Raw genomic sequence first — 26,241 nt, 5'->3', positions numbered from 1 at the left:
GAAGCCATTTTGTTTTATGGAAAATTAGATCGAATGTCTCCTGCAGAACCAACCATGAATGGGTCAGTCATTTTTATGATCATTAGATTCCGTCTCCAGGGGTGGTGATATCCGCTCACTTGTTCCCTGCAGCAGTCCTCCCATTTTACTCTGGGGTGATCGGTTAGATGGTGCTTGTTATGTGACACCAGAGTCCATGATGTGGATTTAGAAGACCTTCATTTTTTTGTTTTGGATAGCGGAAAGCAAGCAAATCTAAAGAATGTAAACTCCTACCCCTAAACTGAGCTATCCTGTCATTGACTCTTGATGATGGGCGTTATTCTGGAAATACACACACTAACATTTCTTCTCCCAGTATTAAGGCCCTTTTACATCGGCCGAGAAGCAGCGAGTGTCGATCAACGAGACATCGTTGATTGGCGCTCGTTTGCTCCTGTCACACGGAGGTATGGGTGGGGACGAGCAGTCGTTACTCCGATCACTCGTCCCCATACATTATTATCATGTCGGCAGCACATCTCCCTGTTTATGCAGGAAGATGTGCTGCAGACAACGATAATCTTTTTACTTTTTTTAAACTATACGACCAGCAGGTGATCGAGCAATTATCGGTAACGAGCGTTATATGATATCATCCTGTGTAAAACCCCCTTTACTGCATTACTGTACAGTCTTTATAAAATACTTGGAATTGAGTGTTGCAGACCCCAGGAGACCTCTAGCTTTGCGTTCCTCTTGAGAAAGCGATGTTGTAAATGCCAGCAGTGTTTGTGGTTGTTAGCTGGATTTGCGATCTGCATGTCCCCTTTGTGCCGTGGTTGTTGTGCAGGGGTAGGTTGTGATAAAGCTGCTGCCAGCCCATCACCACCCTCTCCAGTTGCTGAAGAAGTACGTGGAAGCTGCCAAGCGGAAGGAGGTTCGGTAATTAGAATGTTTCCTTATGAGTCCTCTAATTGTGTCTTCTAATACTGCCGTTTTGTGTTTACAGCTGAGGCGATGAATCATGGACTTGTAATGGCTGTTGGATTTTCTCTGAAGTGCAAGGTTCATTGTACACAGTAAATTATATTGCACGGTTGTGGTGTTTTATACCATTTCTTTAAAGAGTCTGGTCCATTATATAGAAAAGGTGTAAACTAAAACCCCAAATGTACTCCAACTGTAATGTATAGAATTAGGCTCTTGATTGCCTGTCTGCCCCCACGTAGGTTTCCCTGTACATGATCCTGGCATTGATTTTCTTGTCTGGTGCTTTTAGGTTTTTAGTTTTGTTTTTTTTTTGCTAACAATTAAAGGGGCTTTACCACCTAAGTAAGTGATGGTATAACAGCGGGTTAGGGACCTTCACCGATTGAGAACGAAGGAGCCTAGGCCCTTCTGACATTTCTCTGCACAGTGCTGCTTCTGATCAATCATGCAGAGAACTGCAACACCGTCCCATTCAGTACCTGCAGGTTGCTAGGAAGAAAAGTCTGAAGGGGCTGTGGGGCTCCAGGAAAGCCAGTTAATCATGAGCAACTTTGCATTAAAGGGGTTTTCCCATAATCCAGAGAATAGGTGATTTCTGATCAGTTATCACCTATATGGTGAATAGGTGATAAAGGCGTTTTCCCCATAATCATTTAATTCCAACCAAAATTTACTTTCATCCGAAAACAGGACTTTGGGCCACAGACCAGTCCTTTTTCTCGTTAGCCCAGGTAAGACGCTTCTGACGTTGTTTCTAGGTCATGAATGGCTTGACACAAGGAATGCCACAGTTGTAGCCCATGTTCTGGATACATCTGTGTGTGGCGGCTCTTGTAGCACTGATTCCAGCCACAGTCCACTCCTTGTGAATTTCCCCCAGACTCTTGAATGGTCTTTTCTTGACAATCCTTTCGAGGCTGCGGTTATCCCTGTTGCTTGTGCACCTTTTTTCTACCACACTTTTTTTTTTTCCCCTCTCAACTTTCCATTAATATGCTTGGATACAGCACTCTGTGAACAGCAGCTTCCTTAGCAATGTCCTTTTGTGGCTTACTCTTCTTATGGAGGGTGTCAATGACTGTCTTCTGGACAACTGTCATGTCAGCAGTCTTCCCCATGATTGTGTAGCTACTGAACTGTTTTGTGCTGATTAGTGTCACACCATGAGTCTACAATCCTCAACTTTTACCCAATATCAAATTATTTTTTTTAGACTAAATGTTGGGTTTTCATTAACTGTTAGCCATAATCATCAACATTAAGATAATAAAATGCTGGAAATAGATCACCCTGTGTAATGAATCTATAGAACAGGAGTTTCACTTTTTGAATTTAATTACTGAAATTAACTTTTCATATTCTAATATGTTTTACGAATGTTGGTGGAAACTGAATGCATGCAGATGTTTGGCCCTGGTCTGATTCCAGTAAAGCTCTGCCACGCCTAATACTTTTTTTTCTGGATTTTTGGGAACAAACAAGGTACACCTATATGGCAGGTGCACCGTGCATTAGTCTCCTTTGGTGGTAATGAACACAACATATGTTCAGGGTGAAAAATGAGGGTAATTTGAAGAGAAATACGAAAAATCAATTTGTATATCGCTTTAAGAAGTAACCCTTCACCGTTTTTTTGCGAAGCGTATATATTTACTAAGCGTTTTTTAATTCGGCTCAAAAATACGCCTCTGAACTACAGTGTATTTCCCTTTGAACTCAATGGGCAGCTGTTTGCAGGCGCATATTAGGTATATTTCAGAGTGTAATGAGATTGTTTTACGCTACAAAATTCGCCTGAAATATGCCATGTTAATGTGATCATAGTGTTATCAAGTGCGAAGTAGATTGGTACCTTTAGTGCGTTCTCCTGTGTCTTGTAAGTGCCAGTCATGTTTTTGCTTTTCTAAGGCCTCGGTAACCACTGCATTGGAGGCTCCATTAGGGGGTCTGTCGCAGATCTGGCCGAGATTATCGAAGACTGCACTATTGTCTCTGGATGTCCGTGGGTTTACCAGATAGAGGTGTCCGTCGTGTAACGAAAAAGTTGCTTACGTTATTCTCTTCTCCTCTGACCAAGCAGAACTGAATGACACAACACAGGTGTGAACATAGCCTAACTAGTGTACCTAATCTATGTTTTGAACTTTACTCAAAATTTTTTCACCTTTTATCTACGCAAGTAAAACCTAAAGAGAACACATATGGAACTAAGTCCACATCTAATCTTCATACCATTGACAAACTACCAACAGCTTGAAAATGCATTCTCTGCAGCCACACTGGCTAGTTATTATCTGCTGGAAACGAGTGAGTTGTGTAAATAAGTGAATTCTACAGGTCTGGGTTCTCATGGTGTGGATGCATCGCGTCCCAAACCATGCAGATCAGAATAGTTCAAATGGACTACAGGGAAAAGCACTTTTAATTTTAATGGCCGTCTTGTAAACTGTTTCGCTGCCTTACCGCGCAGTCGTTAACAATGAAAGTACTTTTTCCCCATAGTCCATTTGAAAACCGCACATTTCAGTACAGTTTTGAACAGTCTCCATCCACCTATCGTCTGTTTTGATTGTGTTATCAGCCTCCAGCATTACAGTGTTACTTTTTCGTTCTAATCCTGCCCGTGATAATGAGACGACTGCTGATAGATGATCGTCCTGACCGTGTAAGCCTAGCGGTTGCTGTTATCCTACAGTTTTTTATTTGCCTAAAATATCATGAGAAATTATCAAAAAAAAATGTAATATAAAATTTTAAGCTTACTGGTAACGCACATCCCTAACAGCATAGCTGGGATCTTAGGCTATGTTAGCACAGGACTAATATGCTGCATAAATGTATGTAGCGTATCCGCCCTGGACCCCCACTGGGGATTCCTGGCAAAAAAAACTCCCCAAATTGTGGTGGTTTTTCTGCCAGAATGTCTGCAGCGGAAAACAGCGGCTGGGTGTAAATAAAACAAATCTATACCTACCCGTCATGGCGACACATCCTGCAGCCCGGCCTCCTGGGATGACGTTTTACCCCATGTGACGTCTGCAGCAGTGACCTGGGATGAAAAGTCATCCCTGGTGGCCGGGCTAGACGCAGGAGCATAGAGATCTGGGTAAGTAAAGACTTTTTTTTATTTATTTATTCTTCACAAGTTACAATTTTTTGCGGCAGATTTGCAGCTTTTGTGCCCCAAAAATCGCAACATCTGCTATTTGTTGAACTCAATGGGAAAAACCCGCAACAGAGTTGACATTCTGCGTATTAAAAAACCGTGCCGCAGGTCAATTTACCGCAATAAAATCAGTTGCGGAAAATGTGCAGTATTAATGCTACGTGTGGACTAACCCTTATAATGCAGAGGGAGAATTAGGCCTTATTCACACGGACGTGTCATACGTCCGTGTGGTGGATATTAAAAGAAACAGCCGTCACAAGGGGCCTATGTTATTCAATGGGGCCGTTCACCCGGCTGTTGCTTCAACGTGTGAAGGGTCCGTTAGAGAATAAGACACTAGACTAGACTCTAGCACGGATGCACCTCGGGCATAAAAAAACGTCAGTTTTTCACGTCTGAGATGTGCTGCGCTCGTGTGAATCTAGCCTTAAGCTGTCCTCCGCTTTGCAGAGCATGCGTGTTTTATTTCAATAGGGAGAGGGGAATAAGCTGTGGCCAGACACCTGAATAATGGATCGGGCATGTTGGCTGCCATACACACTACATAGTCAGCCAATCCTGCCTATGTTAGCAGGTATAGCAGATTTATTATCTTATTTTTTTTCTTGGGCCCTATTCACATCTCATTTTTATTTTTTTCGGCCTAGGTTTTTTATATACGCCATGAATAATGCCCCACGTATACATTAAACATAGGCATTACTAACAGTGGCATCTGTCATATATACATACATACATACATACATACATACATACACGTTTAGGTTCTGTTCCTGGTTTTGGCTTAAACGCATACCAAATCTGCACTGTGGGAACCCAGCCTAAGGCCTTGTTCACACTGAGTTTTATGACTCGGAAAACGTGCCAAAAATGCCTCCCATTGATTTCAGTGGGAGGCGGACGCATTTTTTTTTACTGCAAGCCGTAAACGTTCACAGTAAAAAGTAGAGACCTGCCCATCTTCGGGCGTTTATGCCTCTGACCTCCCATTGACATCAATGGGAGGCAGAGAAAGCATATTTCGTGGCGTTTTTGCCCGTGGCACTCAATGGGTGTGAGCGAAAAAACGCAGCAAACTGTGTGCAGGCAGATGAAAACCCTGCCTCAAAATTCCAAATGGAAAAAATACTCCGTGTGAACACCCGGGAGCTTTCCTGGCGTACGCGCTAAGTGTATGGAGAAAGCGTGATGTAAATAGGGCCTAATGTTCAAGGCCGGCTTCTTCAGACCACTGTACAGAATACAAATCCCGTGGATCAGTCATTCAGGATGTAATGAAGGATCAGTATAAGGGCTGGTTCACATCACCGTTGTCCTTCTGTTGAGGGGTTCCGTCTGAGGTTTCCGTCGGGTTAACCCCTCAACGGAAAGGCAAATGGAAAGCTCAGCTTCCGTTTGCATCACCAATGAACTCAATGGTGACAAACATTGCTAAAGTTTTCCGTTTGTCACCGTTGTGACAGGGTTCCGTTGTTTTGACGGAATCTATAGCGCAGTCGACGGAACCCCTCCGTGGAAAGCGGTGATGTGAACACAGCCTAATGCTGTTTACATAATACTACATTTATGTAGATTTCATATGTAAAACTGTAACCAGATGTTTCCCAACCCTAATTTGTGTATTTCATAGTATGAAGAAACGAGCGCACACATTTTCTGAGATGAGCTGGGCTGAAACTTTATTCTAGTTTGCAGGTTCAGCTCCTATTAGAATATTTAGTCGTCTTCTTCCATTATCTAAGCTTTTATTGTATTCTTGTCCAAATGCCTGATCGAGTCTGTGATCATTTTACTGCTGCTTCACATTATCTGCATTCAAAGGATTACCAATTCTCTGAAAATGATTTTAATTACAGTTTTATCAAGAGCATTGTCTCGAAGAAAGACTGCTGACGACTTGCTTTATGCCTTGAGTGAAGGATGCTTGCATACGGCTGTAAATTAAATGGCATCAATTCTGGGCACTGGTTGGCACAAGAAGTCTAATTGTTAGATTTTTGCTTTTCATTGCCCCCTCTTTGTTTTGTTTAAGCCTAGGAATTGCTATTTGCGGCTTAGACACTTCATTGTGCCTGCGGTAGGTGACTAGTGTTACTGATGACTGGATTGCTAGTGTGGACATTTTCTTGTTTGCGTTCTGACTCTTTTGTGCCTTCTTCCTAACAGGTTTAGTAACTTGCAGAAATCTGCTTTCCTGATGTGGTGTGATTTCGATGTAGCACTCTCACCTGTCTCCGCTAGCCCTTTGTAAGTTCTCTAGTGACGGTTCTTGTTTTCCGTTTCCATCTTGTAGCGTCTGACTGTTTTTCACTTCACCTATTTGAGTCCCAGAAGTAAGAGCTAAAAGGAAGGAAAAATAATCTGATTAGATGGGGCCCCACAAATGAAGTTGCAGTGGATCCAGCCATAATGGTGCTTTTTATGCGCTTGTGAAATGGAATATGAGATTAGTCATGAGCAGCACAATTATGTGTATTTTTCTTCTGCAGGTGTAGTTTGCGTATAGGATTTTATATGTTTAGAGCCCACGTAATGCAGTGCTTGACAAATCCCAGGAGCCAAACTAAAAACTGTTGTGAATAAGGTAGCGCACATTGACTGTCTTACGGCTTCCTTTATTTAAATGACATGACCTGTACTTGGCTCAGCTTCCCTATTGTTAGGTGAATTGCTCTTGCTTAAGAAGGGAGTGATTTGGTTTATTCCTATGTACTATATACTAAGGCAGTTGCATTATGAGCAGTTTCCTTACACACTAAAGTGGATCTAAACATGGAGCATCTGCTCTTTTTTTCATGGGCTCCATGTTCAACGTTGAAATAATGCATTGGTTTCCCTGACTGACTGTTACGTTGATTTCTGGTTTCTCCCCTCCCTACACCCCGGCCGATCAGCTGTTTTGAAGGGGCTGCCACTCTGCTTCCCCTTCATTTGCCTTAGGCCCCATGCACACGACCGTAGAATTTGTCCACAATTACAGACCAATTCACTTCTATTGGCCACGGACACCTTCCTGTATATTTGCGGGATAGTGTCCGGGCCGTAGAAAGCCTCCGCACAAGATAGGACATGTCCTATCTTTTGATTTTAACGGACCGTGCTCCCATATAAAGTAAATGCGGGTCGCTGGCCGTGCCCGCAATCACAGGCCGTGACTACGGGGCCTTCTCACTGTGAATCGCCAACATTTGTAGTGACGGTTCACAGTATTACAGCCTTCTCCCATTAAAGTGAATGGGAGATGGCTGCAATACTGTCAACTGCCGCTACAAGTGTGTTGGTGATTCAGTGTGAGCAGTGGAAATGAAGCGGCAGCTGATCGGCGCAGGTGCCCTGAGTCAGACCCCGACCGATCAGATATTGATGGCCTATGCTGAGGATAGGCCGTACATTTTTTTTGGGGACTGGAAAATACCCATTTAAAGAGACTCTGTCACCACATTATAAGTGTCCCATCTCCTACATAAGGAGATCGGCGCTATAATGTAGGTGACAGTAATGCTTTTTATTTTAAAAAAACTATCTTTTTTCACAACGTTAGGAGCGATTTAAGTTTATGCTAATGAGCTTTCTTAATGCCCAAGTGGGCGTACTTTTACTTTCGACCAAGTGGCCGTTGTACAGAGGAGTGCATGACGCTGACCAATCAGCATCATGCACTCCTCTCCATTCATTTACACTGCACTAGCGATATAGATATATCGCTATGTGCAGCCTCATACACACACTATAACGTTACTGCAGTGTCCTGATAATGAATACACATGAAATCCAGCCTGGACGTCATGTGTACTCAGAATCCTGACACTTCTGAATCTTTTCTGTGAGATTCCAGCAACGGATACGAAATCTCGTTTACCTCCGTAATCTCGTGAGATTTTGTATCCGTTGCTGGAATCTCACAGAAAAGATTCAGAAGTGTCAGGATTCTGAGTACACATGACGTCCAGGCTGGATGGTCATGTGTATTCATTATCAGGACACTGCAGTAATGTTAGGGCTTGTGTATGAGGCTGCACATAGCGATATATCTATATCGCTAGTGCAGTGTAAATGAATGGAGAGGAGTGCATGATGCCGATTGGTCAGCGTCATGCACTCCTCTGTACAACGCCCACTTGGTCGAAAGTAAAAGTACGCCCACTTGGGCATTAAGAAAGCTCATTAGCATAAACTTAAATCGCTCCTAACTTTGTGACAAAAGATAGTTTTTTTAAATAAAAAGCATTACTGTCACCTACATTACAGCGCCGCTCTCCTTATGTAGGAGATAGGGCACTTATAATGTGGTGACAGTCTCTTTTAAGCTAAGCCATCAATGTGTGTGATCGGTGGGGATTGTGCCCTTGCGCTACAGTGAGCAATGCAGCCTCTTCAATGTTTGTCCAGGCACAGCATCTTGTCCATAGGTGCAACAGTGCCTGATACTGCCACTAAAACCCATTTAAGTAGCAGTTACCATGCACAGCTGTATGTACAGACAACCCGCTGTGTCCGATAAACATTGAAGGGGCCACAATGTTTTAGTGAGCTGTAGTCCCTTCATACTGCTGATTTTGAAGTGGTCCGATCATACATAGTAGTCTCTCCTAAAAATAGGCTATCAATGTGTTTTTCTCAGAAAAGTAACTTTAAACTTTATACCTAAATATGCAAAGTACATTCAAATACCCTCAGTCTGGCATGAACACTCCTTTAAGAGTTAGTCTTGATGAAGTTATTTTTGCCCCAAAGGTTTTTTACCAAGTTAGCCTGGCCAATAACTAAGGGGTAGTTTTATACCAGTCTTTCACCTTGTGTTAAAATTTAGAAGTGTTTAAGGCTTTAACACCTTCCCGACATCTGCCGTATATATACGGCACACGCCGGGTTGGGGGAGTATTGAGCGGGCTGAGCACGCTCCATAGGACGAGCGTGTCTGCTGTGTTACAGCCGATACTTCCGGGTAACACGTGGGATCCCGCACGTTTAACCCGTTAAATGCTGCAGTCAAGAGCGACTGTGGCATTTAAAGGACTAAAAACAGGGGACTACCCCCCCCCCCTGAAAATGTTCCAATGTGCCCCCCATAGTGAGATAGTGGGTGCCCTTTGTTGGAATGACCCCCAGGTCCGCCCTCTTTGTACTCCTATGAAGCTTGTCATAATCACGAAATGCTGCAATACATTAGTATTGCAGTATATTGAGCAAGCGATCTAACGGTCGCTGGTTAAAGTTCCTTAGGGGGACAAGAAAAACAAAGTATTTTTTTTTTATAAAAAAAAAAAAAATGTAAACTTAAAAAAAAAAACTTTTCCCACTTTCCCCTCAAGCACCATGTAAAAAAAAGAAAAATTAACATAACTGGTATAGACGCCTCCGTAAGAGTCTGAACTAAAAAGTGATCAAAAAGTCTCATGTTACCCAAAATGGTACCAATATAAACTACAGCTCACCCCACAAAAAATAAGCCCTCCTACCGCTAAATCGACGTAAAAATAAGTTATGGCTCTTAGAATGTGGCGACAAAACTCAAATTTTGTTTTTAACAATCAGTTATTTTTCCTTGTAACACGCAAAAAGAAACTATAAATTTGGTATCGCTGTAATCGTATTGACCCGCAGAATAAAGTTAACATGCAGTTTTTTTGCGCGCAGTGAACGCTGTAAAAACAAAACCAACCGAAAGATTGAGGAAACGATGGGGTTTTTTTTTTCCAGTTTCCCACTACATTACATGGAACAATAATTGGTGCTGTGAAAATCTACAACTCGTCCCGCAAAAAACTAGCCCTCATACGACAATATTGATGGAAAAATAAAAAACTTACGCCCTTTGGAATGTGGGGTGGAAAAACAGTAAATCCAAAAAATGGCTGCAGCGGGAAAGGGTTAACCCCTTTTATAGTGAACACGAATACGCCTATTCACGGCGGTCACTAAGGGGCCTTAGGCTATTTCACGGCCGCCAAGTTTAAAGGAAGGGTGTCGCGAATTTTTTTTTTTTTATCAATTTGCTTTTAGTGTTTTATTAAAAGATGTTTTATTTATTTGTGTTTTTTACTTTTTATTTTTGCACTTTTTCTTCCCTATGGGGGCTGCCATTTTTTTTTCATCTCTGTATGTGTCGATTAACGACACATACAGACATGGAATACGGCACATACAGCCCCATAGAGAATGCGAACGGGACCCGTTCCATCCACTATGCTGTACGCCGTCTGTGTGGGAACGGTGCATGCGCCGCTCCCACACAGTCCAAATGGAAGGTCTTTGGCCGAGCGACGTCCGGCGCCATTTTCTTGTGGACCGAAAGCCGCGGCCGGACAGTAAGATTACTACTTCTGGTCGCGGCTTCCGGACTTGTGTTCTAATGCAAGCACTTGGAGTGGAGGTAGCAGACGGAGCGGCGGCGGCAGGTGCAGGTAAGTTATTTCTGTGTATGTACGTGTTTTACTGTGTGATTACCACTGTATGTAAACCTTCTACACTGTGTGTTAGCTAAAAAAATGGGGTGCAATAGCAACCGGGAGCCTGATAAAGGCCCCCAGGTCTGCCTTTGGCATATGCAGATTTACACTGACAGTATGCCAAGGCATTATTGCCTAAATATACCAAAAGCATTATAGCAGTGATCTAAATATCGCACAGTGAAGTCTCCTAGTGGGACTAATAAAATAAGTAATATGAAATAAAAATTAGTGTAAAAAACCTTTTTTTCATGACGTGGTTTTATTTAGTAAGTGTAATTTTTTTTATAAAACTTCACATATATGGTATCGCTGCGACCGTAATGACCCAAACAATAAAGTTAAAGGGAATTATTATATATTTTTTTTTCAGTTAAACAATTGGTATTTGAGTGATTACACATGGTTTTTTAAATTTTTTCACAAGTCTAATTTATAACATTTCCATGTGCTGGTCACTAGAGGGAGCAGTTCCCAAAATTGCAGCATGGTCACTGTGGTAAAGTAACCTCATTGATTTATGCTGCAAATTTGCCGTGGACACACTCTCCTCTAGTGTCCTCACACAATCCCCTCTCCCTTCTGGCTAGTGCCAGGAGAAGGAGGGGTTTGAAGGTCTTCAAACCTCCTACACTGTGTGCCGCTATTTTCTGAGCGACTGCACAGTGTTGGAGGATTAGATACAGGGCTCAGCAGACAATATAACACGAACATAATGCACACATCACATATACGAACATAAATTACCTGCTCTTGCCGCCTCCGCTGGTCTACGCTCCTTCGCTTCCTTGAACATATGACCGGAAGCCGCGGCCGGAAGTCGTCCTCTTACTGTCCGGCAGCGGCTTCCAGTCCACATGAAAATGGCGCCGGATTTCGCTCTACGAACAAGCTTCGTTTTGGTCTGTGTGGGAATGGGCATGCGCCATTCCCACAGACTGCGTACGCTTCTGAGAATGGAACGGCTCTCATTCGCATTCTCTATGGGGTTGTATGTGCCGTATTCCATCTCTGTATGTGTCGTTAATCAACACATACAGAGATGAAAAAAAATGGCAGCCCCCATAGAGAAGTAAAAGTAATAACACAGTAAAAAGTTGTCACAACACTAATAAATACAATTTTTATATTTTATTAAAAGCAATATAATAAAAAAAAAAAATCACACCTTCCCTTTAGGCCGGGTTTACACGAGTGTGTGCGTCTTGCGCACGCAAAAAACGCGGCGTTTTGCGTGCGCAAAAGGCACTTAACAGCTCCGTGTGTCAGCCCAGTATGATGCGCGGCTGCGTGATTTTCACGCAGCCGCCATCATTATGACACTCCGTTTGGATGTTTGTAAACAGAAAAGCACGTGGTGCTTTTCTGTTTTACATTCCTAGTTTGACAGCTGTTGCTGACCCATAAATAAAAGGTAATGTGATATTTTTATGCCGCACAGTGAATGGCGTGAATTTAAAATGCATAGAACAATGGTGGAATTTCAGGTTTGTTTTCTTCTATTACCCAAGTTTTTTTTCTATAAAAGTTAATCAAAAAATATCTACCCCAAAATGGTGCAATTAAAAAGTACAACTAATCCCGCAAAAGAACAAGTCCTCATACAGATGTGTCGACGGAAGAATAAAAAAATTATAGCTCTCTGAATGCGACCAAAAAATAGCTTGGCCATTAGGGCCTAAAATAGGCTGGTCACTAAGGCCTCATACACACGAACGTATCTTTTTTTTCCTCCCGTAAATACGGGTCCTTGGTCACATGTATTCGACCCGTGTTGCACCAGTATTTACAGGCACGTTTTCGCTGCAAAATTGCACTTCACTAATCGGCAGCCCCTTCTCTCTCTCGGCGCAGGATAAAGAGAAGGGGCAGCCCTTTCCAAAATAAAAGAAATTCATACTTACCTGGCCGTTGTCTTGGTGACGCGTCCCTCTTTCGTCATCCAGCCCGACCTCCCTAGATGACGCGGCAGTCCATGTGACCGCTGCAGCCTGTGATTGGCTGCAGCGGTCACATGGGCTGTAACGTCATCCCAGGAGGCTGGACTGGAGGAAGAAGCAGGGAGTCCTGGGTAAGTATGAACTTCAATTTTTATTTTTTTTTTTTACAGGTTGATCTATATTGTGATCGGTAGTCACTGTCCAGGGTGCTGAAAGAGTTACTGCCGATCGTTTAACTCTATCAGCACCCTGGACAGTGACTATCCCCTGACCTCACCTAGCAACGCTCCCGTAATTACGGGTGCACACACGTAGTCACCCGTAATTACGGGAGCCCCATAGACTTCTATGGGCCTGCCCGTGCCGTTATTACGGCCTGAAATAGGACATGTGCTATATTTTTCAACGGCACGGGCACCTTCCCGTAAGCATACGGGGAGGTACCCGTGGCCAATAGAAGTCTATGGGCCCGTAATTACAGGCGTTTTTTAAGTTTGTGTGCTTGAGGCCTAAGGGATTAGTGACTTCCAGTATTGGTGGCCACTTTTTATACCAATAGCATACCAGTCACCAGTACTATTTCCTATTCAAACTCCTGGGTGGCTAATAACGCTGCTCATTTTTACGGATGAGTGAGTTTCGTGTCCGATTTCGGCAATTTTTTATTCAGTCCACATTTCCTGCCTCTATCGCCCTAAAAAGTTGTCTGAGACTCTGGTGTCTTCTAGGACTGTAGCCAACCCCCTTTTCAACACGCAGCCAGCATTAGAAATGTCCTCTCCTCATGATTGGCTTTGCTAGATGGATGGGTAACCGCAGTTCATTTTGGAAAGGCCGTCTGCAACGTGTTATGGGGAAATACGCTTGAGATCATTTGATCAATTTTCGTTTCTGAAATATGGTCATCGGCACTAGTCAAAAGCTTTCAATTTTAGATTTGTGTCACTGAAAATTTTACATAGTTCTTACCAACTTTTTTTTCTTGTGTAGAATCTATTTGCTCATCTCTAATCATGTGGTCATTGTGTGATTCTGTATGCAATTACTGTATTTCCAATGCTAACTCTCGGGATATGTTTACAGGAGTCGTTTTTTGCAGCTCTTTTTTTTTTTTTAAATCCAACTACTGTGATTTTTGCTATAATTACCGCTATTGCAGCTAAAACCGCCACAATAAAATGACCCATAATGCTGCTGCTCCATTGTCTGAGCCAGGTCAGGCTGCAGCTTAGTGGTGGACAGTGAGGTATCTTTAAGAATGACTTCGGTGTAAACTTTGGGTGCAAGTAAGGTTTTCAAGCGTTGCTTGCTAAGCACTTAGCGGCTTTATCTACGGTCTGCTGCAAATGAAATGAAGCTGTAATATACGACGGTGTACATGGGGCCTCAGTAAGCCAAAAGCAGACCAGGGTCATTAGAAGACTGCTGACCTGCTACTATGTCTTTGCTTTTGGAAGAAGCAGAGTGGGAGAATATTCACGTTTTTAGTTGCGCACCTGTTTTCTCCTATTACATTAGGCTTGGATTGCCCCATGGAAGGAAAAAGTCATGCAACAATATTGTCACCCTAGTGTGCAAATTATATCTGTGTGACTGTGGACAGGGGCTACAGGTCTTAGGGAAGTTTAAAGAGGCTCTGTCACCAGATTTTGCAACCCCTATCTGCTATTGCAGCAGATCGGCGCTGCAATGTAGATTACAGTAACGTTTTTATTTTTTTTAAACGAGCATTTTTGGCCAAGTTATGACCATTTTTGTATTTATGCAAATGAGGCTTGCAAAAGTCCAAGTGGGCGTGTATTATGTGCGTACATCGGGGCGTTTTTACTACTTTTACTAGCTGGGCGTTCTGACGAGAAGTATCATCCACTTCTCTTCAGAACGCCCAGCTTCTGGCAGTGCAGACACAGCCGTGTTCTCGAGAGATCACGCTGTGACGTCACTCACTTCCTGCCCCAGGTCCTGCATCGTGTCGGCCACATCGGCACCAGAGGCTACAGTTGATTCTGCAGCAGCATCAGCGTTTGCAGGTAAGTAGCTACATCGACTTACCTGCAAACGCCGATGCTGCTGCAGAATCAACTGTAGCCTCTGGTGCCGGTGTCCTCGCTCGTCTGACACGATGCAGGACCTGGGGCAGGAAGTGAGTGACGTCACAGCGTGATCTCTCGAGAACACGCTCTGTGTCTGCACTGCCAGAAGCTGGGTGTTAACGAAGAGAAGTGGATGATACTTCTCATCAGAACGCCCAGCTAGTAAAAGTAGTAAAAACGCCCCGATGTACGCACATAATACACGCCCACTTGGACTTTTGCAAGCCTCATTTGCATAAATACAAAAATGGTCATAACTTGGCCAAAAATGCTCGTTTTTTAAAAATAAAAACGTTACTGTAATCTACATTGCAGCGCCTATCTGCTGCAATAGCAGATAGGGGTTGCAAAATCTGGTGACAGAGCCTCTTTAAGGCTGTTTTCATATTTGTGGCTCTTCCATCAGATTTGACCGCAAGAATAGCACAGCATGAAGCGCCTTTCTTACTATAAAACCGTAAACCCTAATGGACCACTTTTTTTTTTTTTTTTTTTAAATATCCTTTTTATTGTCAGTTTTCACATTTTCTTACAAACATTTCACGTAAGAGTTACATCATGAGTGCGCAGCACTCAACTGTCATGGGATTAACTTTTAAATTAAATTCAACATAACATATAAACACACCAACATAGAAACATGGCATAATTGTCGATCTTCAGATGGACCAAACAAACATGACTCCCCCAACTCCAACACCACCTAGATCATCAATGAGTTTCCACTCATCCTTTCTCCCCCAGCTGGTTCACAGTTGCATCCTCCCTAAAACGCCTGCCAAGAGCTGCGTGCAGTACCACTTTGTGTACTGGAAAGGCCTAACAATTTCCGCTATTTCGGCTGTTGTACATTGCGTTTCTATAAATACTTGCCACTTATCAAATAGCTTCTTGGTTCCCGTTTCCTTCCGCCTTTCCACCTCCACCCTCTCAAGAACCAATAACTGTTTCAGCCGTGACACAATCAATTCTAACCCCGGCGTGTCTGCCTCTAACCAGTGACTCAGGAGGCATCTCAAAGCTACCAGTAAAATCGTGTGCACCAACACGGGAGGTGATCTTACTCCTCGAGCACCCTCTTCCTCTGGCGGCCGCGCCTGATGGAATAGTAGCGCTTGAGGCGTCATTGGGAGATTCGTTTTCCAATGGTCCTTAATATATTTCTGTACCATCCCCCAAAATCGTTTCGTATGTACACACCCCCACACTCCATGCCACAAATTCGTCAAGGGTGTATTGCACTTGGGACAACTTGTAATGCGATCAGGGAAAGATTGTGAGGGCAAGATATTAAAGCCATATATAGCTGCATGCATCAACTTGAAATAGGTTTCCCTCCAGCTCTCATTTATCACACTCTTCCGTACCGTCTCCCAACCCCCCAGTATGGTCTCTCCTATATCTGGATCCTGAGTCCACCGTTCCCAGCTTTTAAAACTAATCCTTAATTGCGGACGAACAAAACCCTCTCTCAATGCTCTATACAGCCCCCGAAATGGTCGCCCGCCCAGTTGTTGGACCTATGACCTCATCCAGAGTGTGCGAGGTAGCTTCCTTACTCAAATCCCTGAGCCTGGAGGTACAAAATGTTCGTACCTGAAGTACTTGCAAAAAATTGACTCTATCTACTATGGGTCTGAGTTTAGCGGTGATTTCCTCCCCAGTTAACCACCTCTTTTCCTCTGTATGCATAAGATCCCCTGCGCTACCAATGCCTACCCTCCCCCATGAGGCAATTCCGTCCCCCTTGTCCATTCCCGGTAAAAACTCCGGATGACCGCTCAACGGCATATACTTCGATACCAGGTGGGGTAACCCAAACTGCTTACGTACCACTTTCCAAGCTAGAACTGTATCTCCTAATGGACCACTTTACAAGTCAATGGCGTCCGTCAGTCATCATGAAGCCACAATGCATATGTGAACAGAGACTAAATACCACATTTTGTAATGTAAATAACTTATTTACATCTCTGAACAGCGAGACGTTTTATCCCACGTAACAGCTCAAATGGTCCATGACATGTAGCAATTGTTGGACCATTAAATTACATAATTAAAAATAGTTTGTATTTTTTTTCTCCCAGAAAGCTGTACAGCTTTAGTTTTGTGGCATCGTAGCTTTGTATAGAACATTGAGAGATAAATTTAATCCTTGGCAACACTGACCCAGTATTAGAGCTTTTATGTAATACCACAAAGCTGATCTAGAATTTCCATTGCATTGTGCTTACACTATAATTATTATTATATTTTTTTTTCCTCCCTTATTGCATGATTTAAAGTTGGCCACAATAGAAAGTAAACTACACACCAACTCTAAAGTGCATGGAAGAAAAACAAATTACAATGGAGGCAGGGGGGAAAAAATGGTCAACGGTTACTTGTGCGCAAGAAGAGCGCAGTCCTGATTCTGGTTATTTGAAAGGACACTATATATAGGTGGACACAGCTATTTTCCTGCGTGCACACTCGGCCATGTATGCATGTGTTCTCAATCGGCAGAGGGGAAGAAACTGCTGACAGACCTCTTTTGGGAGAACAAATGTTGGATTTCAAAATGCCTGATCATTTTTTTCACTGACCTCTGCCGTCGGGAGAGTTGAAACACCCCCATATACATCGTAATCAGTCAGCCGGCCCTGATTGAGTCTGCGGGTTCTGCTGGCATTCATCTGTTTGTGTTATGTGTTGACATGGGCCGGTGGCATGCGCAGTCAAGAATATGTAGATTGCCTGTTAAAATGGCGCTGTTAAAAATTCTGACCATTCCTGGCAAATTGAATGCAGTAGGACTTCATGGTCGTCTGGATACTGGTTTCTCATCAGCCATGTATTTGTATAAAACCTCCAGGGAAGCTCCTGCAAGAGGCTCATTTTCAGTAGCATATACGTTGTATGAGATGTGTACAGGTTATTTTATGCTCTGTTTTCAAAGAAAAAAACAGGGATCCTACTTAACCCTGTTCTCCCAGGAGACCGTAAAGTCCTGAACATATTGTGCTCACAGGCAGGCAGCTGTGTCCTCTGCAAGATGTGCAGGCAATTTACTGCCTGGGTTAGAGCAGAACTAATGAACGCTTGACCATAGATGAAGATTCCTGTCTGTGGTCAAGTGCCTTTTAGCTGTTGATGCCAGGCGGCTGCTTACTTGCGTGCCTCACTGGAGGTGCGGCTGCCTACCTGGGAGAAAGCAATATACTTCTTAGTCCCTGTTTTGAGGTGGAGAAAGTACAGTGAAGATAAAGCATTGTTTTACCTGTAACAAAGTTTTGGGCACGACTATATAATTGGAACTCTTGTCTGGCAAAATATAGTTGGTCAGTTGTAGACGTTTACTCGATGCAGAGGCGCTAGAAATGTAGCTAAATTGCTATTTTTGCTGAATTAGGCTTCGTGCACATCTGCATTTCCATCACCATTGATTTCAATAGTGACGGATCCGGTGCCAATGGTTTCCGTTTGTCTCAGTTGTTCAAGGGTTCCGTCGTTTTGACGGAATCCATAGCTTAGACTAAACTATTGATTCCGTCAAAATGACGGAACCCTTGCACAACGGAGACAAACTGAAACCATTGGCACCAGATCCGACTCCATTGAGATCAATGGTGATGGAAATGGAAACCTGTGGCTTCCATTTGTGTCAGTCAGGGCTCCGTTCTGACCGAAAGCTCAGACAGAACGGAGCCCTGACGCAGATGTGCACGAAGCCTAAGCTGGTTCTTCATGGTGTGATGCCAGTTCTGTGCTTTGCCAGTTTTGCTCTGACCAATTGGGTGTCATCTTGTTTTTTTTTGTTTTTTTTTTTTGCCCCCACTTTTTTTTATTTATTTTTCCCATTGACTTGAATGGAGTCTAGCGTGAGAATCGGACCAAAGTAGTGCTGCTGTTTTCTCTGTACGGACCAACGATCTGTGCGGAAAGTTGGACATGTCAATTGGCCTCTTGACTTTAAAGAGGTCCTGTCACCACATTATAAGTGGCCTATACTGTACATGATGTGATCGGCGCTGTCATGTAGATTACAGCAGTGTTTTTTTATTTAGAAAAACTCATTTTTGACGGAGTTATGACCTATATTCGCTTTATTCTAATGAGTTTCTCAATGGACAACTGGGCGTATTTTACTATATGACCAAGTGGGCGTTGTGGAGAGAAGTGTATGACGCTGACCAATCGGCGTCATACACTTCTCTCCATTCATTTACACAGCACATAGCGATATCGCTATCTGCAGCCTCATACAGACACTCACATTATCAGTGTCCTGATAATGAATATACATCACCTCCAGCCAGGGCGTGATGTGTATTCAGAATCCTGTCACTTCTGTATCGTCTCTGATGCACAGCGAGATCTTGCTGTGAATGACAGTTTACAGCGTAATCTCGCTATGCTGTAAATCAGAGACGCTACAGAAGTGGTCAGGATTCTGAATACATATGACGTCCTGGCTGGAGGTAATGTATATTCATTGTCGGGACACTGCAGTAATGTTAGTATGTGTGTATGTGGCTGCACACAGGGATATAGCTATATCGCTATCTGCAGAGTAAATGAATAGGGAGAAGTGTATGACGCTGATTGGTCAGCGTCATACACTTCTCTCCACAACGCCCACTTGGTCATATAGTAAAACACGCCCAGCTGTCCATTGAGAAACTCATTAGCCTAAAGCTAATATTTTCTAAATAAAAAAACACTGCTGTTATCTACATTACAGCGCCGATCACATGTACAAGATAGGCCACCTATAATGTGGTGATAGAGCCTCTTTAATGTTGGTCTTCTGTCCGTGTGTTGTCTGTTCTACACTATAACAGCACACGGACGTACATGCTTGTCTGATTAGGCCCTGAGGCATCTACTGTGATGTGATTTCCCCCCCCCCCCCCCCCCTCATCCGTCCATGTGTAGTATTTACTGTTTTACACTAGATGGATATTTATTTATTTTTGGTAACTGAGGAGCTTTCTTTACTGAGAGGTTGCATGCAGGGATGTGAAATTACACATCTGGAGGGTGAGGAATCTTCCACTTCCCCCTAATAGTATTCTACTAGAAAGTTTTGTGTATTCACGTGCACAATTCATTTTATGCAAAGGATTATGAATACTAATCTGACATTGGTTTGATTTTTGTTTTTCTTTCCTCCCAGAAAATGTATAAAAAATTTTTTTCCCGTTGTCTGTCAATCTGCAATTCTTAATCTTTATATGGTTAAGTTAAACCAAAGCCTTGATGTCTTTTAACTTAACCCCTTCCCGACATTTGTCGTATGGATACATCATGGAAAGCTAGTGCTTCCCGCATTTTGCCGTATCCATGCAACAAATGATGGACACCGGCTCAGAAGCTGAGTCGGTGCCACCATCCCCGGGTGTCGGCTGCATGTTATAGCTGACACCCTGAGGAAATGGCAAGGACCAAAGTTTGCTCTGATCCCCGCCATTAACCCCTTAAATGCAGCAGTCAAAAGCTTCAAAAATTTCATTGCTGGGGTTCCGATAAGCTGCAAACACCTTAAATGTAGCGATCGCGTTTGAACGCTGCATTGAAGGGGTTTATGGCGGGGATTGAAGCTCATTTCGGTCCCCGCCTTTACAGCCGGATGTCAGCTGTAAGATACTGCTGAGATCCGGCGATGATTGCATCGGCTCAGCTTCTGGCGTATGGATACGGCAAATTGTGGGAAGCACTAGCATTCTATGGCGTACCCATGCGGCAAATGTCGGGAAGGGGTTAAAGGCTTAGGAATCCTTTGCAGGTATTTTGTGTTGATTAGCTGATTAGAGTGTGGCACCATGAGTCTACAATCTTCAACTTTTACCCAATATTCTAATTTTCAGAGACCAAATTTTGGATTTTCATTAACTGTTCGCCATAATCATCAACCTTAAAAGAAAAAAAATGCTTGAAATCTGTGTGTAATGAATTTATAGGAGTTTCAGTTTTTGAATTTAATTACTGAAATAAATTACGTTTTTGATATTCTAATTCGTGTGTATGTGTGTGTTCATAGGATAGCTTGTTCTGTTACTTGTTTATGTAAGGGGTAATGTATTTGTGGCATATAAGTTGCTTCTTGCATATAGGAGGCATATATTCTGTTTCCTGCTTGAGTATTTATTTTTCTTTAGTGGATTGACTGCGTGACTATTTTCATTGCTTAGGTCTCATGCATACGACCGTATTTTGTGGGTGCAATTTTTTTCTCACTTTCGTGGATAAATTTGCGGACCCATTATTTTCTATGGCCCGCAAGCACACGACCGTGATTTACACGGATCCGTGTGGTGGCCACAAAACCAGAAATTAAAAACTCGGGACAAGTCATTTTAAGTTCCAGATTTGCGGATTTACTGTTAAATTGTTGAGTTTGGATGATGCACAACAAGGGTTTGTCATAAAACCAATGCGGTAGTGTGCATGCGGGTGCTCTATCCTTCTTTGTTCTCTCGTTTTTTTTGATGGAACAAAACAGATGTGTATAGAGCCTAAACTGTCAAGTATAGCAGCTTCATATTGTGATAAAACGTTATATTTATCAGTTTGTCTACCAAGATGATTTATGTGTTTTGTTGTTGTGGTTTTTTGGCAGGGGATACTACACAGAAGATGAGATCTGCTCAGCATCCTACTCCTGCAGAATTGGATGCCTATGCTAAGACGGTTGCCAACAATCCCTTGACAATAAAAATCTTTCCTAACAGTGTGAAGGTTCCCCAAAGGAAGCATATCCGCCGCACGGTGAACGGACTAGATACGTCAGGCCAACGATACAGTCCGTACCCTTCGCAGGTCAGCACAAAGACAGGACTTTTGGCAATTGTCAAGTCCCCAGCTAAAAGTGTTTTGAAAGGCTTTGACGGTGCACGTGCCCGCCTTTTGCCAGACTCTATGATGAATCCCCCTTCCGCTCCTTATGTTGCACCTAGCACTTTAAACCACCCTCAGGGGCTCACACGCCCCCAGCAAGCTCTGCAGCATGCGCAGGCCCTGCAGCATGCTCAGAGCATGCAACAGCAGACTTTGTCACACGCGCAGAGTCTGCCACCTGGACTGCAGCACCCACAAAGCTTGCCACACCCTCAAACGTTGCAGCACCCACAGGGGCTACAGCATTCTCAGGGTCATCAGAATACACAGAATATATCCCAGCAACAGGCTCTACAGCATCCGCAAAGTGTGCAACATACACAGAATATGTCGCAGGCACTGCATCATGTGCAGGGACTTCCACAGACAATGCCACGACAGCAGAGCATGTCACAGGCTCTGCAGCACCAACAGAACCTCCCACAAGTCCTGCAGCATTCTCAAAATATGTCTCAAGCGCTGCAGCACACACAGGGAATGCAGCATCCGCAGAACATGGCGTCTCAACATTCGCAAAGCATGCCCCAACAGTCAGCATTACAGCATGCCCCTGGTGTAAGTCACCAGTCTGTGCCACACCCTGCCAACAACATTCTGCAGCCAGGTTTACATGGAGCCCGAAAAATGCCTGATGCAGATGCCCCTCCGAATGTGACAGTGTCTACCTCAACTATTCCTCTTTCTATGGCTGCAACGTTGCAGCAGAATCGACCACCAGATCTTGGCAGCATTGTACACCAGATAAACCAGTTCTGTCAGGCAAGGGCTGGTATAGGCACTACCTCGGTTTGTGAGGGCCAGATAGCCAATCCTAGTCCTATCAGTCGTAACCTGCTTATCAATGCAAGTACCAGGGTTTCTACTCATAGCATACCCATGCCATCATGTGTTGGAACGTCTGTAGACCATGCTGCTGCTGCTATTTCTTCTGCCACCTCGGGAAATGTCCCCATGGTGAACATGAGCAGAGTGCCTGCTTCATATCCTGGTGATCTTAAACCCATGACATGGAACCAACATCAGCTTGCACATCTGCAACAAATGTGTGGAGAGTCTGGTGGTCCTTCTGGGAAACACGCTCAGAGAGAAATTGCTGGCCAGGGCTTTCCTGGTAAGCAGACCCCCTACCAACAAGAACTGTGCATGAGCCAGTCTTTTGGCCTAAAACCCCCTATTGAGAAACCTACTCCTTCCCCTCCTGTGAATGGATTGCCCGGTCCCTTGCCATATACCAATGGACACTATTTTCAGCCCATATGGAATAACATTTTGCCTACTCCAAATAGCGACAGTTCGGGATCCCAGGACCTTACTATGCCTTTCCATGGAGCACAGGCTGCTGGTGCGCCCTTGGATTGTGCCGGGGGTGCTCACTATAGAGGCATTGGAGGAGGATCATCCAACCAGAACAGCTTGATGCAGACCATGGATTACCTAACTGGAGGGGATTTTCAGCAGTCCTGCTTCAGAGATCAGAGCATGGCACCCCTTGCAAAGGTTCAAAGATCCCAAATGAATAGAGCCCCTGAGTCAGCTGATAGTCGAAGTATTCACATTCAGCATCCAGGGTATAGGTAGGCTCCAGTCACTTTGCAACCCAGAGGATTTAGTCTTAATTGATTAGCAAGGCTCTTGCATCCTCTTCTATCTACAAACTTCTTGTGATCATTATATGCAAAAGCAAGCCGTACGGTGCTGTAATTCAGAATATCTAATGTATTTGCTATTTTTCCTTTAGTGGCGGTGGTTGAGAAGACTGTTGCTGTTTACTTTTATTAGCTTCCTAGCACTGATGGGCTTCAAAATGCTGCTTGATTTTAATCTTGGGAACACTATAAGCCCTAAGAAGTGTGGTAGTGGTTTTTCTTTAGCTTTGTCTCCCCTCCCTTTGCTGTGTGGTGGTGTGTTTTTTATTTTTTTTGTTTTTTTTTTTTGTCCCCCACCCCCTTGGGCCCTACAGGTTGACAGATCAACCTTCCTTCAGCAGACAAGGAATTGTATAACATCTCTGTATCCTCCTCTCTGTTTGCTGTTGTGCAACAGCAAATGGATGAATAGTAACTCCCTTTTACTGTTGGTACAGCAGAGAAAATGCATTGTAGAATTTATCACTCGTCACATGCGTATAGAAATAACTACAATTCTGTTTTACGCTTTGAGGGAATGGCATTTTTACAGTATTGTTAGGTCTTTATGCTAAGAGCCCAAAGGTCCTTTTGGTTTACAAGAAGTCCCTTTTTTATGCAGCATTTATACTGCTTTGAATTAAAAGCAAATCTTGTTTAGGAAGTTGAGACTTTCAGCTAAGTTAGTAGTGAACTTTCTTCAAGGTGGTGGCGGTGTTGTGTGTGTGCACTAAAGCAGTTCGGTTGCCCTTGAGTTTTATTTTTATTTTCCTTTAAAGTATATGTATAGCCTAGCTGCTGTAGTGCCTTTTATCAGTCACATGGGACATCACCATGTTCTGTTTATTTCTGGTCCTAGTTGCAAAAATGTAAGCTTTAGAATAGGGTGTTTTTTGTTTTTGTTTTTTTTAAATATATAGAAAATCCTTGCATACAGTCTAACTCCATGCAGAAACGAAAAATCCAGGCCTGTTCTCCCATCACGTGGAGTTTCCCCACACTGCGGCCTTCTTACTTAGTTGCCTTTAGAGCGCTCTGCTTAGTGGTTATTGGGCTCCCAAAGAAACTATAAATAGGATTTGTTTTTCAGGATAGCAGAGGAAAGAGTTAGTCTTTCAGACATCCAGACACCCCATGACAACACTGCTGGTTGGTCAGGCTCAAATTGGCTGAGGAGTAGAATGTTAGCTCTGCAGTGAATGGACCCCAAGTAAAAGGGTTATGGGGGTAATTTCAGGCAAAAACCTTACCTAAGGCTTTTCTATGTAGTTAAACTGAACATATTGTATTCCCTGAATTTGCAGATTTTAGTTAGCAATAAAACACATTGCATGGATACATTTTTATTTTATTTTTTTAAACTATCTTGTGTGTGGCATGAAGAGACTGAAGCATGACAACTCAGGGGCCGACTTTAGAACATTTCGATGAGATGCCCTATTGTCTGAACAGAGGAGAACAGACAATGCATTATCCATTTTCAGGAGATTCATCATTTTGTGATTAAAAAATAAATATGGGAATTCAATTGGCATAAACTGTCTCACTCCACTCCTGTGCTGGGATCCATTTCCTTTTTTTTCTTTTTTTTAATTAAATAATGAAAGCGTCCCCCATATCTCTAATCTTCAAATTGCGTTTCAAAGTTAATGTCTACCCAATGCAATTTTTGAATGCAATTTTTATCTAAATAGGTTCAAAGTTGTGTACTGGTTATTTTCTTTAGTGCTCTGTTTTTCTGATGCTGTGCGAGACATAGATTTAAAGCGGCTCTGTCACCACATTATAAGTGGCCTATGTTGTAGATAATGTGATCGGTGCTGTAATGTAGATTACAGCAGTGTTATTTATTTTGAAAAACGATTATTTTTGAGGAAGTTATGAGCAATTTTAGATTTTTCTAATGAGTTTCTTAATGGACAACTGGGCGTGTTTTACTTTTTGACCAAGTGGGCGTTGTGGAGAGAAGTGTATGACGCTGACCAATCCGTGACCAATCAGTGTCATACACTTCTCTCCATTCATTTACACTGCACATAGCGATACAGCTATATCGCTATGTGCAGCCACATAAACACACACACACTAACATTACTGCAGTGTCCGGACAATGAATATACATTACCTCCAGCCAGGACGTGATGAGTATTCAGAATCCTGACCACTTCTGCAGCGTCTGTGTGATATTTACAGCAAGGCAAGCGTAATCTCGTTTTGAATGACAGGTTACATCGTAATCTCGTGAGATTACGCTTGCCTTGCTGTAAATATCACAGACGCTACAGAAGTGTCAGGATTCTGAATACACATCACGTCCTGTAAGTAAAACACGTCCAGTTGTCCATTAAGAAACTCATCAGCATAAAGCTAATATAGGTCATAACTCCGTCAAAAATGGTTGTTTTTCTAAATTAAAAACACGGCTGTAATCTACATTACAGCGCCGATCACATCATGTAGAAGATAGGGCACTTATAATGTGGTGACGGAGCCTCTTTAAGGTTACCCACCGGTACCCAGTCCAAACTTCACTCTACAATCCGAATGTGTAGTTCACATATAACGTTTTGCTCCTTCTTCGATATTGCTGCCGTGTTTAATCACATTCCCAGTCCCCTCTTTATGTATGTAAAACTCTGACTACCCTCTGCACGGTGTGCTTCAGTTTTGAGTCGTGCTCTCAGGGCTCTGATCATTAGTGCTTGTCCATCTGAGAGTAGGAGACGTGTCGGAGTTGGTGTTTCTTTTTCAGAAGAAGATTGGGAATGGGACTAATCGTGGCAGCAACATTGAAATGGAGGGCACCGGGTATGTTAAATATTCTACAAGTAAAGGAACATTTTTAAAGTGAACCGGAGGGCCGCTTTAAAAAGAACTTTCTGGCTGCCTGCAGCCACCACTAGAGGAAGCTTAGGAACGTACTGTTTAGGGCCTGTTTACATCAGCGTCTGGCTTCCGTTCATCGGTTCTGTTTGACCTTTTGCGTCGGAGGAACCGATGAAGGGAAACCATAGCTTCTGTTTGCATTACCATTGATTTCAATGATAATGCTTCCCTTACAGTTGGTATCCGTTTGTTCCCGTTCCGTAAAGTTTCAGGTTTTTTCGCGGAAAC

The 26,241-nt window shown here is 43.2% G+C and overlaps 1 protein-coding gene across 4 annotated transcripts in view; it reads left to right on the top strand.

Moving 5' to 3' along the window:
* FAM222B (family with sequence similarity 222 member B) overlaps positions 1–25,341 on the top strand; it is a 121,481-nt gene extending 96,140 nt beyond the window's left edge. For all 4 annotated transcript variants that reach the window (XM_075854289.1, XM_075854287.1, XM_075854288.1 and 1 more), the window contains one exon: positions 21,225–25,341. In XM_075854289.1, coding sequence (XP_075710404.1) covers positions 21,225–23,080 — 1,856 coding nt within the window. In that variant the 3' untranslated portion in view covers positions 23,081–25,341. The remainder of the gene's footprint in view (positions 1–21,224) is intronic.
* The last annotated feature ends 900 nt before the right edge of the window (positions 25,342–26,241 follow it).

This window comes from Rhinoderma darwinii, chromosome 2 (genome assembly GCF_050947455.1).
Source record: "Rhinoderma darwinii isolate aRhiDar2 chromosome 2, aRhiDar2.hap1, whole genome shotgun sequence".
Classification (NCBI taxonomy): Eukaryota; Metazoa; Chordata; class Amphibia; order Anura; family Rhinodermatidae; genus Rhinoderma; species Rhinoderma darwinii.
The sequence above is the reverse complement of the archived record's forward strand: the minus strand, read 5'-3'. Positions and strand labels throughout refer to the sequence as shown.